Raw genomic sequence first — 14,206 nt, forward strand, 5'->3', positions numbered from 1 at the left:
CCACTGGAACCGTCACAACCTGATGAACCGGAGCTGGAGTCCTGCTCAGATACGGGAGATGTGATTAGATGCAAAAACAATGTGGATAAAAGTCAACTTTTTTCCACAGCAGACAACAGATTACCTTCTTTTTGTCTTTCTTCTTTTTACTCTTTTTATCTTTTTTCTTCTTTTTCTTCTTCTTGTCATCATCGCTACCAGAAGAATCTGAATCCTGCCAATGAAATGAGAAAATTGTGTTACACTCAGGTGAGTTCAGGAAACAAAATTAGCATTGCCGCCCCAAAAATAATTCCACTAACTAACTAACAGAACATTTCACCTTTTTCTTGTCCTTCTTTTTCTTCTTCTTCTTATCCTTTTTCTTCTTCTTCTTCTTCTTTTTATCATCATCACTAGAAGAATCGCTGGAGGAGGAAGAGGAATCCTGGAAAAACAGGTACAATTGCAGTAAATATAAGACTTCAATTCATATACTACCAAATATTGTACTCCATTTGGGAGCAGTCAGTCACTACTGTACAGTGCCTTTTCTTCACCTTCTTCTTCTTCTTGTCCTTCTTCTTCTTCTTCTTTTTCTTGTCTTTCTTTTTCTTCTTTTTCTAAAGTCAAAAACAAACAGACAAAAATGTTATTGCTGATATTTCTACTTTCTCTAACCGTGCGGCATTTACCCACATGTGCTCTTACTTTGTCACTGTCACTATCAGATGAAGAAGAGTAGCAGGAGGAAGATGAAGAAGAGCTGTCTTCAGATGAGCTGCATTTCTACAACAGCATTTTACAGAGTCAGATACAGTCGACTGTCTGTCCTTGAAATCTAGATGCTTTTTGTAAACAGTTTTACCGTCTTCTTCTTCTTCTTCTTCTTCTTTTTCTTCTTCTCATCTTCACTGTCAGATGAAGAAGAGGAGCTGGAATCCTGTTCAATAAAGGCACTGGTAATTAATAACCAATTAGACAAATACAAATAAGCACGTATAAAATATTTGAATCTACAAACTTGAGACACCAAACCTTATCTTTCTTTTTCTTAGACTTCTTCTTCTTCTTTTTCTTCTTCTCATCTTCACTGTCAGATAAAGAAGAGGAGCTGGGATCCTGTTCAATAAAGATATTGGTCATTAATAAACAATCAGACAAATTAAAAAAACCACAGCCCCACTGTATTTGAACCAAAAACCTTCAGACACAAACCTTATCTTTCTTTTTCTTAGACTTCTTCTTCTTCTTCTTCTCATCTTCACTGTCAGATGAAGAAGGGGAGCTGGGATCCTGTTCAATAAAGATATTGGTAATTAATAAACAATCAGACAAATTAAAAAAACCACAGCCCCACTGTATTTGAACTAACAACCTTGAGACACAAACCTTATCTTTCTTTTTCTTAGACTTCTTCTTCTTCTTTTTCTTCTTCTCATCTTCACTGTCAGATGAAGAAGAGGAGCTGGGATCCTGTTCAATAAAGATATTGGTCATTAATAAACAATCAGACAAATTAAAAAAACCACAGCCCCACTGTATTTGAACCAACAACCTTGAGACACAAACCTTATCTTTCTTCTTCTTTGGCTTCTTCTTCTTCTTCTTCTTCTTTTTCTTCTTCTTCTCATCTTCACTATCAGATGAGGAGGAGGTGGAATCCTACAAATTACACAAGATCATCACAACAACAAAGTGGAAAAGGTTTTTATGTTAAAGTTAAAATATATTATATATATATAAATATTATCAAGAAAAAAAGGTAATATGACAGTGCCTTAAAAATACCTTCCATTTACCCACATACTTACAGTTGAATGTTTTGCAATGCCTCTCCTAACACACCAGCCAATAGGAGCAGCAGGACATGAATTAGTTATCTTGTGCCTTGGGATCAAACCCATGACCTCCTCATCAGAAGCCCTCTACTCTGCCCACTGATTCAAAGCTGACCCTGTGATTGCAGTCTCTGATCTGATTTTTCTGATCATCAGAAAACATCAGAAATCCACTGAAGACACATCAAGGCACCAACCTTATCTTTCTTCTTCTTCTTCTTGTCTTTCTTCTTCTTCTTTTTCTTCTTGTCTTTCTTCTTCTTCTTTTTCTTCTTCTTGTCATCTTCATCACTGTCCGAGGAGGAGTCATCTGATGAGGAGGAGCTGGACGACTCCTGTGAATTATATTAGCATGTAGTTCATCCTTTAACAAGACAGCAGAGGAGGATGGGAAAAAGAAACCTTTACCTTCTTCTTCTTCTTCTTCTTCTTGTCCTTCTTCTTTTTCTTCTTCTTCTCTTTTTCATCCTCATCATCACTGTCTGAAGATGCACCCGAGTCCTAAAATTACCACAAACATGTGTTTTAACAAATCACAGTAGGTTTCTGAGGATCAGACAACATAATGTTTATGAGTATAATGTTAGTTCATAGCGGTGACAATAGTTTAAAGCAGGGGTCCCCAACCCCCGGTCCGTGGACTGGTACTGGTTCGTAGGTCCATCATCAATCATCACATGATTACCTTTTTCTTCTTCTTCTTCTTCAACTGTTTCTTCTTGTCCTTTGCCTCGCCTTCTTCTTCCTCATCATCACTTATGTTGCCATCCTCAACAGGATCAGGGAAAGCCTCTGCTGCCCCTGCTGGACACAGACAATCATTATGCTTAAAAATGCAGATTCGTTGTTTTCTGTTTTGTAGTAAAAATCCAAAGTATCACATGTACCAGTAGATGCAGCGGCCAGTTTTTCTTTGACTTCTGCTTTAAGTTCTTTAACCTGTCACAATAAAAAATATTTTTCTTATTTTCTTTCTGCACAATTATCATTTGCAGTAGTTGATTGTGAATGTTTAAAAGTAAAAAAAAAAAACACTACGTCGGTCAAAACTTCACCTTTTCAACTTGTGCTCCTGTCTCCTTATCTCCTTCAGAACCTGAATCTGCAGCTTTGACAGATAAAAATAATGAGGTCCAAAACTAACAAAATCACAAACACAGATGTGGTGAAACATGTGGTTCTTGGTGTTAAAAGAACGTAAAGACTCACCAGCTGGTGAAGGATAAATGACAGTGCTGGGCTTCTTCTTCTCTTCATCCTGAAATGTATAAACATTTATATTTACTCTCAGGGGTCTGTGGTTGACCACTGGACGGTCAGTTATACAGAGGAAAAGAGAGCAAGTATTTGGGAGTATCTGTGATTGAATAAATATTACATAAGCTGTTGACAGTTGTTAATCATCATCACTCTCTCTTTCCTGCGCAGGCCCTGACAGGTTTTAAAGGTGCTTCTACTTTTTTTTACAGAGGTGTTTTCACCATGGATTAGAGTCAGTCATGACTGAGAAATGAACTGTTCGGATACCACACAAATGAATTCACAATCAGGGTTTCTATAATTATAGAAGAAAAAAACAGCCTGAAATCTTAGAGGCGTGTTTGGAGCTGAAATGATGGTAAAGAGTAAAAAGTTGAGCTTTTTCTTTTTCTTCTTTTTCATAAGACACTGACAGCGATGACTCACTACTTTTTCCATGTTTAGACATCTAAGTCATAAGTAAAGCATCAGTAATGAATGGGGGACCGTTGACAGGATCACACACAGTATTGACCTGAGAACCTACTGTGCCAGGTGGCTGGCAGTGAACTGCACAGTTCCTACATCAACTTATTACCTTTTTTCTTGGTAATGTAACTTGGTGTCTGGAAGAAAGTGTTATCTGATCCTTCTTGGTAATGTAACTTGGTGTCTGGAGGAAAGTGTTATCTGATCCTGAGGTGTCAGAGTGTGACAGCCAGACTGGAGTTTTGTTTCCACTGGATCATTAACACTGACCAACAGTAGACTCCTGAGGAGCACTACATTCTGATGTAGCTTTGTGTTTTACAGTTTTACATCAACTGTCAATAAAGTATTTTAAAATATCTTTTTCTTGTCTTTATCACTGTCAGATAAATGAGGATGATGACGTAGAACTGGAATCCTGCGTAGTCACCGGAGCAAAGCGTGATTCAGCATTAACACAAAAAGTTTCAAGACTGATTGACAGAAACATTCACTGTGCCTCACCTTTTTCTTGTCTTTCTTCTTTTTCTTCTTCTTGTCCTTGTCCTTTTTCTTCTTCTTCTTGTCATCTTCACTGTCAGATGATTCAGAGGAGGATGAAGGGGAAGAGGAGCTGGAGTCCTGTGTAAGAAAAGACAAAAGAACAAATACAATATTGACCAAAGTGATTAATAAAAGGTCAACGACCTCAGTGACTGTCACACCGTTTACTGTAACTCACCTTCTTCTTCTTTTTCTTCTTCTTGTCCTTTTTCTTTTTCTTCTTCTTCTTGTCATCCTCACTGTCAGATGATTCAGAGGAGGATGAAGAGGAAGAGGAGCTGGAGTCCTGTGAAGGGACAGACAAAAGAACAAATACAATATTGACCAAAGTGATTAATAAAAGGTCAACGACCTCAGTGACTGTCACACCGTTTACTGTAACCCACCTTCTTCTTCTTTTTCTTCTTCTTATCCTTTTTCTTCTTCTTCTTCTTCTTGTCATCATCACTGTCAGATGATTCAGAGGATGAAGAGGAGGAAGAGCTATCGGAGGAAGAGGAGCTGGAGTCCTGTGAAGGGACAGACAAAAGAACAAATACAATATTGACCAACATTATTAATAAAAGGTCAATGACCTCAGTGACAGTCACAGTGTACTGTAACTCACCTTCTTCTTCTTCTTCTTCTTCTTCTTCTTGTCCTTTTTCTTCTTTTTCTTCTTCTCATCCTCACTGTCAGATGATTCAGAGGACGAAGACTCCTGGAAGAAGAGACGAACAGCGGTTCATACATAAAATACAGTTCTGTGCTCTAATAATAAGTAATAATACGATGGTAATAATAACTAGTAAAAGTATTACTAAAGTGAACTCCATTCACCTTCTTCTTCTTTTTCTTCTCCTTCTTGTCTTTTGTTTTCTTATCCTTCTTCTTTTTGTCTTTCTTCTTTTTTTTCTCTTTTTTCTTGTCACTTTCTTCATCCGATGAGTAGATATCCTGATGGAAAATAAATAAATAAATAAACAAAACAAATGGATGGATCATAAACAACTTCATCCGATGAGTAGATATCCTGATGGGAAAAAAATAAATAAATAAACAAAACGAATGGATGGATCATAAACAAAAATCTGGTCAGAAAATAAATAAATCAATAAAATATGAATTTTTTTTATCTTACCAAGTTCTTCAGACCTTCGCCGCACACACTCTCTATTTTGTCATGGGGAGCTGTACAAAATTTGAATATTAAATATTTGAATGTGTTTTTTTGTTATATTTCTGTATGTAAGGGTGCACACATTAAACTGTTAATCAACCAGTTTTAAAATAATACAGCACCTGTTTTCAGATAGGAGAATATAGCACGTCAATGAATAATCACTTCATCTAAAACTACAGGTTCATTGCTTCAAACAAACGTCACTACATTCTTCACTGACCTCTGAACTTTTTAACAGTAGTGGAATGTGAACAGACAAAAAAAAAAATGTCAGTTACACCTAAACAATCACACTAACCTGCTGAAGCTGCTCTGCATCTGCCCTACATGCACTGTGTCCATTCATTCAAATCCAATTATTGTAATTAATAGAAACACTTGGTCTTACCAGCCTCATCGATGAGAACACTGCCCCAGACGTACTCTTCCATTTCCTTATGATCCTTCTTCTTGTTGTCCTTTTTCTTTTTTTTCTTCTTGTCATCCTAAAAACACAAAACAAAAAGTTATCAAAATAAAATGCATTAAAAAGCTGTCAATTAAGGAATAATATTTTTTTTAAAAACGTTGAACTTTATTAATCCAACCACTATGAAACCACTATAATATTAATACTAAGGATCAATAACCTCTATGGTGAGACAAGGGCATTTACACCTGCTTCAGTCACACAGCCGAAACTAACACTGGACAAATTTAAATATTACACACACAGAGTTGTGATTTTACTGCCACGGCTTCCTCTGATACTGGTTGTGTTTCCCATGGTATCACAGGGCGTGTTTCTGTCTTCACTCTGATACCAACTGAAATCCACTATTTTTTTTCTTTTATAGCTGAGCTTATCACACACTGTGAAGTTGGTGCCAGTGTCGAACCAGATTATTTCACATTACTGTGAAATAACTTTTTTCTCTTTTTCTTGTGTGTGTCATCTATCTTGTGAGAGTCACTTGCTTTTTCTTGAGACTCATGAAAGTTCAACCACACCCGCAGAAAATATTACAAAGCAGCCATGTGACTGCAGAAATATGAAGGTCCAAAACTAGAAAAATGACCTGTTTTTTTTGGGGGGGTGGAGGGGGTCAGAGGGGTGATATAAATAGGAATATTCCTTTATTCCTGCACTCAAGCCATATACTTGTTTATAGATGTATAACTAGAGTTTTAAATACCTCCCCCCAAACATGCAATTTTATATTCATTAGTGACATTCTGTCTCAACCGCTCTGTTGTGGAATAGTTTGTACATGTGACAAATCATTTGATTTCAGTGGTGCAAGAGCAAAGTTCTCAATTTGAGCAACTGTCAAAAACGGAACTCTTCAACCCCACAGTTTCCTTAAAACCTTTGTGGACAACTGTCAAAAACGGAACTCTTCAACCTTTCCACAGTTTCCTCAAAACCTTTGTGGTGGAAATACTTGTGATCTCAACACTAAGTGTTTTACAGGAGCTGTGTGTCCATCACTAATGTGTGTCAACAACTGATCAACACAAACATCAGGGAATGCTTGCGGTGGAGAGAGGAATTTTGACAACTCCAACCTGTTTGTGACATGTTGAAGCAGGACGGTGTGCTGAGAGGAGGTGACGCTCCTCTGAACAGCTGCGGAGGAGCGCAGCTCAACATGCCACTCACCTCACTGTCGCTGTCTGACGAGCTGCTCGAGGATGAGGAGGATGAAGATGATGATGAGGAAGATGATGATGAAGAGGATGATGATGAAGAACTGGAATCCTGTGTATAGATGAAGAGGAGGGATATTACTCAACCCATGCATGTTAGACATTAAACAGAACACACATCTGAAATGAGATATATTTTTCAGATATGCATGAGGGGGCGCTAGAGCTGGCAGCAGGAGGGAAGGGCTCTACAAACACTTGTAGGTGTTTGAACCACAACAATCTACACAGGCAAATATTTCAGTAAAATAAACACAGACTAAATACAGACACACCCATCCTGACGATGTTGTTAGTCACCGTGACAAGCTGCAGGGATGACAGTTGCTGATTGACAGGCTGCACAGCCCATAATGTTCTTCTCTCTTCAGTCAGATTCACTATGGTGTAATGATTTATACAAAGTAGCCTCATCCGTGCAGCCTGGAGTCACACATTCAACCAAGCATTGATAATATAATACAGTAATCTAATACACGCATGGTTCACAGTGTCTTACTTTTTTCTTCTTCTTCTTCTTTATTTTCTTTTTCTTCTTTTTCTTGCCGATACCCTCGTCCTCACTGTCATCAGAGGACAGGGAGCTGTCAAATGAGTAAACCTTCTGTTGACAAGAAGAGAAAAAACAATGTGATTTTTTTTTTAACCTGAAACTCACAATGTTTGTTTTTATTATGTGTCCTAATGATTATTGCAGTAAATTTACAGTGTGTGTGTGTGTGTGTGGGGGGGGGGTTAATCTGGGATTCTGTTCAAGCATAAAGATAAAAATATAATATAATTCATATGGCCCATAACAAGCTAATAAGGGTAATTTTGTAACTAGCAAATCACAGGCAATCATTGTATTGCAGCAAACTAGAAGGGAATTAGAGAAGAGGGGAGAGAGAGAAACAGAGAGAGTGAGAGAGAGAGAAAGAGGGGGCTGTATAAGGGCTAATCTAACAGTTCTGTAAACTCAGGTGTGGCTCTATGGTCTGAGAAAAAAAAGGTCACAGCTTCTCAGTTAAGCAGGAAGTACAGTATATATACAGCAGTACACATATATACTTTTTGAAATACTTTGAATTACTGTTAAACAATTATAGCAGGTGCATAACAGACATTAAAATGAATGACATGTGTTTCCTTTGTATCTGTCAGCGATGCTCACCTCTTCATTTCTTGTTCTTGAGGGCTGACCCACTGGAATCTCTTCAAGCTCTGCTTCCTCAATAAGTGGACGCAGACGACCAGGTGGGTCGGACGGCCATACTATGGTGACGGTGTCTGCCCCACCTGGAGCTGATCAGCAGAAAAGATGTGAGAACGCATGAACATGCATATCTAAAAATCAGTAAAGTCTATTTACAAAGTGTCGTGGCAACCAAGCCTGCTACACTGTCTTTAGCATTGCGTGCTTCCTTTTTGCCCTATTTTTAGAAAGATAATAAACCATTACTTCCTGAGACTGGAGTAAATTTTCCAACAGAATAGTGACATTTTTTATATGGTATTTGTTGTAATAAAGTTTCAAATACTGAGCTATTGCAACACTGGGAGTTTGTACCACACCCCTCACAACAGAAGAGATTAGAGAGAAGAGAAAAGTATTTTTTGTTTAAGGTGTGTTAAGAACTTCACTAAACTTTGTATGAAACTAAAGAGCTAAACATTAGCCCCGCCTGCTGCTACTACTGCTGATTAGAGAAAAATAAAGTCAAATGCAATTGTTTTCCATAAACACATACTAAAAGTACTTGTAACTATTTACTTTTAGATAAATATTCATTTTTTTTAAAAAGGCAAACCTTTTGGGAGGGTGGACTCCATACAGACACAGTTCTCTCTGTCTGTGTACTCAGGTCTCCTATGACTAAACCACCTGAACAGTTTTATATCAAGCTGTGGGTATGTGGGTGTGTCAAGCGCAACTTCTACGTGGGGGGAAAAGGAAAACAAGACATGTCGTCTTGCGATCGGCTCCAACATTTCAAAATAAGTCCCACAACACATTTAATTATTGAGCTAAATAAACACTTCTTCATCACGTAATTTGAAAGTCTAGTTGTTTTATGAAATACTATTCTCCGAGAGATGGACACAAATACACCACTGGCCTTCGTGGTTGACTTTTAATTTGCATTTTGTTTTATTTTGAAGGCAGCAGTAATGACCGTGTGTTTTGAGAGGAGAAGCTTGAATGGCTGGTTCACCTGTGTCAACAGGTAATGCCAGTTTCACTGCCTGTGCCGCTGCTTTTATTATGTGAATACAAAGTCCAACGATTGAGTACAACGAGGTTTAATACAGTGCTTGAATAAACTGTTTAAAGCATCAAGCACAGTTTGTTTTTCCCCATAATTATAAAGAAATGAAAGTATATTTTAATATGTCATACTCAAGTTAGTTCAAGTCAACCTAGGTAATAACAAACTTTACCAGTGACAGAGGTGTTTTATTTAAAATAAAAAACATACGTTTGAAGTAAGTTAAATACTACTATTATACTGTACTTGTGGATAATCGTATTTTAACACAATATTGTGTTGTGTCGCCTCCCAGTGGATAAACAGGGAAATAGCAAAGTGACGTTTCATTTTTACCGTCAGAGCTTCCGTAGTTCCCCAAAAACGTCAAGCTGCAATGACATACAAACAATTCCGGAAATATGGGTTTAATTTCAAATTAAAAGAAAGAAATATTCGTATGAAATAATGGTGATACTGTAATGGTAACACTAATGTAAATTACTGTAACATTAAGTTTTTTTTTCTTTTTTTAAATTTATATGATGATTTGTAAGGACTACCGAAAGAAAAAAATCACTACACGATAGTACCATAGCTAATTCACAAGACACGGATGCTTGACTTGAAGGAAATCTTTCAACAGCAAGGCCAGCTTGACGTGTGTTATGAATTTGAGTAGTTGTTAATGAACCAAGAACACTTTCTTTTAGCTGTTTTTTATTATTAATGAACAACAAAGTCCTCACTTATCGTTTTCGGTTATAATGTAGCACATCTACCTGATGTTAATTTAAATTGTGAGAAACGACAGACACGTCACCGTGTTGTGGTTCGGGTTTAAAACGACGTCTCATCGCTGCGGAGCTGTAATGGGACCAGACCGGAGAACAGTTCTTTCCGTCTAACCGTCTGTAGCTACAGGACCACAGATAAGCCATGGGATATAGTTAGCGCTCGTATCACATTTGAACGAATGGTCCGTGTTTACCATGCGGGGCCAAAGCACGTCCTCGCCGTTTACAGTGGCCGTCGTGTCCGCTCTGTGGATCAGTGTGTGTCGGTGCGGCGTGTCCGAGGTTCCGTGGCCGGGATGTGACAGTGGAAAGGTACCGTTTATTTGTTTTTGTTGGTGCTGGATGTAAACATGTGTAGCTACTGTAATAATTTGGTGCTCTGTGTGTGAGACAGCTCTTTTTGGACAAGGACCTCCCGGAGGATGCTCTGTATCGGGATTGTGCAGCGTCTACATGGCATGGAGAGTCCACACAGGTGTTTATGAATGTATAAACATTATCTTTATCATCACGTTAGTGCTACTGCAGAAAATGAATTATAATATATACGATATTATTGTAATATCGTATATAGTATTATCGCGATAAAAATTGAAAAAGTAACAAACCATTCTGCACAAGTATACATATACAATAGAAGGATTTTTCATCAAAATGATTGATTTTTGCAAATGAAGTGTTAAAATGTACATATTAAAGTGTTTCCAAAAAGAAGGAATGATTAAGAATACAATAATATCAAATAACGTTTATACAGTTTTATAATTCTCTTTATTTGTTAGACAATATATCAAATAACATTTATACAGTTGTATTGTTACACAAATTCTCTTTATTTGTTAGACAACGGCTATTGTTCACGATGTTACGATCTCTCTGCAGTTGTTCATCCAGTCTTCATGTGTTTACAGAAACAACACAGTATTGACACGGAGCATAAACCTGAGGTAGGCAAACACTTCAAAGAACATCTGCTGTATTTATTGAATATTCCGTCCACCTTTGAACCTTGTGTCATATGTCTATTTAACCGTTGCAGATAAGCATTTAAGATAAACTTATAGGCATTTTAACAAAGTGTTTTTTTCCCTCTGCAGCGAGTGGAGAAGTTATGTATGAATAAATCAATCTCATACAACCATACCATTCCCAGCAGGTAAATCGGGGTCTTGACAGACATGTCACTCACACCTACTTTCTCTGCAGCACTTTTCATTCATTCATTCATTCATTCACACACGTGCTGTGTCTTTTAGACAGCTAATACACCTGCAGTCAAAGCCAGAACATTGTTTTTGTTTGTCTGTCAAGGACTTCCATTTACGTGACCTTGTTTGGGTTTTTGTTCATTTGTGTTTGTGCAGTGGAGCGTACAGACCAGTTGGAGCAGAGAGTGGAGAGTACTTGTTCTGTCCTCCTCAAAGGTGGCTCAATAACCTACATGTAAGTGGCACCACCTTTAGTATATCCTGTTTTTTAAACACAATTATTTAGGCTTTAAAAAACACCATTGTCATTTTAGAAAATTCAGAACCAGTTTACAGTTTACACAATCTCATAAATTGAATGATCATAATTCAGAACCAGTTTACAGTTTACACAATAATCTCATAAATTAAATGATCATACATAACACTTGTTTATTTTCCAGCATGGAGCTACTGTCATTCTCCACCACCCATGTGTTACTCTGCATGAGCGCCACCTTTTGTCTGCCCTAGCAGAGTCCTGTTTGTCAGACTACATTATCACTGCATATCCATGGCTTAAACCACACTTGGTGAGATATGGAGGAGTACAGGCATTTCAGTGATATTAACAGTTGTACCTGATGACAATATTTCATGGAATTAAAGCTGTGTATAATGTTGACACCCTATTGTTATTCTTTTTTTAAATATCTTGATGTATATGTTAATATACATTAGACTACTTTTGAGTTCAGTCGAGTGTTGACTGCTGCCTGTGTTCAGCCAATAGCTTTGGTGACCTGGGGTCGCACGTTGGAGGTGTCTGCTGTGGCTTCTCCGGACGTCTGTGATTGGCTGCAGAGCACGACGACCACAAGGAATGATCTCAGTGATGTCAAGCACATCAGAGAATACAACCTGCTGCTCACCAAGCCTGCGAAGCAGCAGACGCCCAGAACCAAGGTATGTGTGTACGTATATGCAGTTAGATGCACCTCGGTGAAGAGCAGAGAAAGTGTCTCTCAGTAGCTTTTACTGTGAATTCCCAGGTCTCTCTGAGGCAGTGCTGCGAGCAGACCATCTCTTCTCTGCTCAGTGAAGCAAAGGAGACAAATCTGGAGTCCAGCGGAAAAAAGAAACGCTTGAACAAAAAGGAAGAGAAACTCAGGATCAGACGAATGAGAGCTGCTGCCAGAAAAGAACAGATGAGTGTGAAGGATAGAGGCGATGAAGACGACAAAAAACACACATCAGCCTTTTCTGGTAACCTGACTGACGGAACCAAACGAGGAGGGAAAAACAAAGGCCGCAAAAATTCCAACTCACTTGGAAAATCTGAGATTTCTCCTCCAGAAAACAGAAATCTCACAGATCTGTCTCATCCACAGGGCGGACGATCAAAGTCTGTCCTGCAAAGTCAGAATCAGAGCCTCACAGCCCAACCAACAACTTACTTGGTGTCAAATATGTCAGCAGTTGAACATGAGTCAAATGACTCAAAACAAAATGAAGGACAACCAAGTGTTAAAAGCACAAATTCTACAGCTGGCGTAGAGGGAATTCCAGCTGTTGTGAAAACCGTGGGGAACAACAATGTGAAGTCTGACAGCGTGGTTCAAACGTCCAGAGATGAAGGTACAGACTCTAAAGAGAGAAACTCTAATAATCACTTCACAGCAGAGCGACAAGAGAAGGACAATGAAATGGTGGACGTAAAGGAGAGAGAGTTGGAAATAAAGCAAACAGATCCCAAAGGTGAACACAAATCCCCCGATACTGAATCCCAAAATCCTCGCTCACACCCAGGGACAACCACATACCAGAAGAAAAGCGGTGAATGTGACAACTGCAGAGAGGGAGAGCAGTGCTACTGTACCCAGGCCTCAGGACCTGATGCTGCTGTGAGACAGGGTCTGCCCAGGACCCCCAGGACTGATGAGGCAGTGTGGGCAGCAGCAGCTCTGGGATTCCTACTGGTCCTCCTGGCACTGTCTGTGCTTCACACTCGCCTCTACCGCAACTGGAGGACGGCGCCAAGTCTTTACTGGCACAATCCACAACAGGACTATGACAGCGTGGCGGGTAAGTGGACAAGAAACGACACCAAACTTGCTTTAACTAGTTCTGTCTTTAAAATGAGCTCCAGACAAATGATGACCCAATACAGAGGCCAGATGTTTGTGTTTCCTAAAAGAAAAGTCAGTGGAGTTACATTTTACAGTCCAATCTTGTGACACCTTTCATGTTTTGTATTTTTTCATTGTCCATCTCTGAACACCATACTGTCTCTGTCTTCTAGATGTGATCCACAGGAGGCTGAAAATTGCCAAGAGGAGACCCAAGAGGGGCAGAAGAAAAGAATATGTTCTCCTGCCGAGTTCCTCGAGTTCAGATGAGTTCCCTTAAAAGAATCCTTCCACTATTTACCGAGGTTTTCATTAACAGTAGACACATGATCACGTACAGACATAAGTAGTAACCTCAGTCCTGAGTGGTTTGTCCACGAGATTGGAAAGGACAGTGGTTCAAAGTCAAGCATTCTGTTCTGTGAGAACAAATCAGACTGTACATGTCCTAGTGTGTGCCATGGCACTATTAGTCCATAGGGGGAGGTATAGTGTGTATTAGGCTTGAGAGAAGCTGTGGTGGTGCTGCTGGATAAACTTGTACCTGGAGCTGAGCAGTCAAAGGATGGCATCAAAACTCCAAGAGAGGCTTCACGGTTTTTTTAAATTGTACAATGGTTTTGTATTAGTTTTATATTTAAACAGGTTCTGCAAATTCACTGTGTTATAAATGTGCAGTATCCAATACATGTAATCAACATCCACGTCTCCAGGTTTCACCTTTTCACCAGTGTGATGTAGGTTGCTGTTCTAAGCAACACGGTCTCTGAATGGTACACAGGTGCTGTGTTTTTAAATGGGTTCTGAATCGTTCACATTAAAAATAATTCAATGAAAAAGTGTTTTCTTTTTTGTTAAACTCCACGGGTTAGTGTCACAACTGATGAAATAAAAAGAAAATGGATTGAGTTTCAGTTGGAAAA

General features: G+C 38.7%; 2 protein-coding genes across 14 annotated transcripts; one reads left to right on the forward strand and one right to left on the reverse strand.

Moving 5' to 3' along the window:
* Window positions 1-929: 929 nt before the first annotated feature.
* LOC103377726 (protein FAM133) lies at window positions 930-8,870 on the reverse strand. Of its 12 annotated transcripts, none has more exons than XM_025055156.1 (18): window positions 8,733-8,870; window positions 8,096-8,226; window positions 7,442-7,546; window positions 6,896-6,994; window positions 5,642-5,738; window positions 5,212-5,261; window positions 4,911-5,027; window positions 4,699-4,791; window positions 4,270-4,377; window positions 4,053-4,169; window positions 3,030-3,078; window positions 2,876-2,922; window positions 2,708-2,759; window positions 2,506-2,621; window positions 2,229-2,321; window positions 2,018-2,155; window positions 1,198-1,275; window positions 930-1,101 (listed from the first exon to the last, which is right to left on the reverse strand). In XM_025055156.1, exons 1-18 carry the CDS (start codon window positions 8,752-8,754, stop codon window positions 946-948), a joined length of 1,668 nt encoding a protein of 555 aa, XP_024910924.1. In that variant the 5' UTR covers window positions 8,755-8,870; the 3' UTR covers window positions 930-945. The 12 variants fall into 12 exon arrangements, 10 of the variants coding, with proteins under 10 accessions (XP_024910924.1, XP_024910923.1, XP_024910922.1 ...); XM_025055155.1 differs by having other exon boundaries at window positions 2,506-2,624; XM_025055154.1 differs by having other exon boundaries at window positions 2,876-2,928.
* Window positions 8,871-9,792: 922 nt separating this feature from the next.
* tp53i13 (tumor protein p53 inducible protein 13) lies at window positions 9,793-14,122 on the forward strand. Of its 2 annotated transcripts, none has more exons than XM_025054897.1 (9): window positions 9,793-10,279; window positions 10,362-10,442; window positions 10,850-10,914; window positions 11,065-11,123; window positions 11,332-11,410; window positions 11,619-11,747; window positions 11,941-12,120; window positions 12,207-13,239; window positions 13,457-14,122. In XM_025054897.1, the coding sequence occupies exons 2-9, from the start codon at window positions 10,421-10,423 to the stop codon at window positions 13,561-13,563; spliced, it is 1,674 nt and encodes a 557-aa protein (XP_024910665.1). In that variant the 5' UTR covers window positions 9,793-10,279; window positions 10,362-10,420; the 3' UTR covers window positions 13,564-14,122. The 2 variants fall into 2 exon arrangements, with proteins under 2 accessions (XP_024910665.1, XP_008306860.1); XM_008308638.3 differs by having other exon boundaries at window positions 9,794-10,279; window positions 10,879-10,914.
* The last annotated feature ends 84 nt before the right edge of the window (window positions 14,123-14,206 follow it).

The sequence above is a fragment of the Cynoglossus semilaevis genome, chromosome 4, assembly GCF_000523025.1.
Source record: "Cynoglossus semilaevis isolate Cse_v1.0 chromosome 4, Cse_v1.0, whole genome shotgun sequence".
Taxonomy (NCBI): Eukaryota; Metazoa; Chordata; class Actinopteri; order Pleuronectiformes; family Cynoglossidae; genus Cynoglossus; species Cynoglossus semilaevis.

Excerpts from the sequence above, each read along its gene's own strand:
- tp53i13 (XM_008308638.3), top strand. The coding sequence starts at position 10,163 with ATGCGGGGCCAAAGCACGTCCTCGCCGTTTACAGTGGCCGTCGTGTCC. Across the intron at positions 10,280-10,361 it reads CGGGATGTGACAGTGGAAAG|CTCTTTTTGGACAAGGACCT; the intron begins GTACCGTTTATT and ends TGTGTGAGACAG. Across the intron at positions 12,121-12,206 it reads AGCAGACGCCCAGAACCAAG|GTCTCTCTGAGGCAGTGCTG; the intron begins GTATGTGTGTAC and ends GTGAATTCCCAG.
- LOC103377726 (XM_025055153.1), bottom strand. The coding sequence starts at position 8,754 with ATGGAGTCCACCCTCCCAAAAG. Across the intron at positions 2,760-2,875 it reads CAGGAGCACAAGTTGAAAAG|GTTAAAGAACTTAAAGCAGA; the intron begins GTGAAGTTTTGA and ends TTATTGTGACAG. Across the intron at positions 1,102-1,197 it reads CTAAGAAAAAGAAAGATAAG|GATCCCAGCTCCTCTTCTTT; the intron begins GTTTGTGTCTGA and ends TTTATTGAACAG.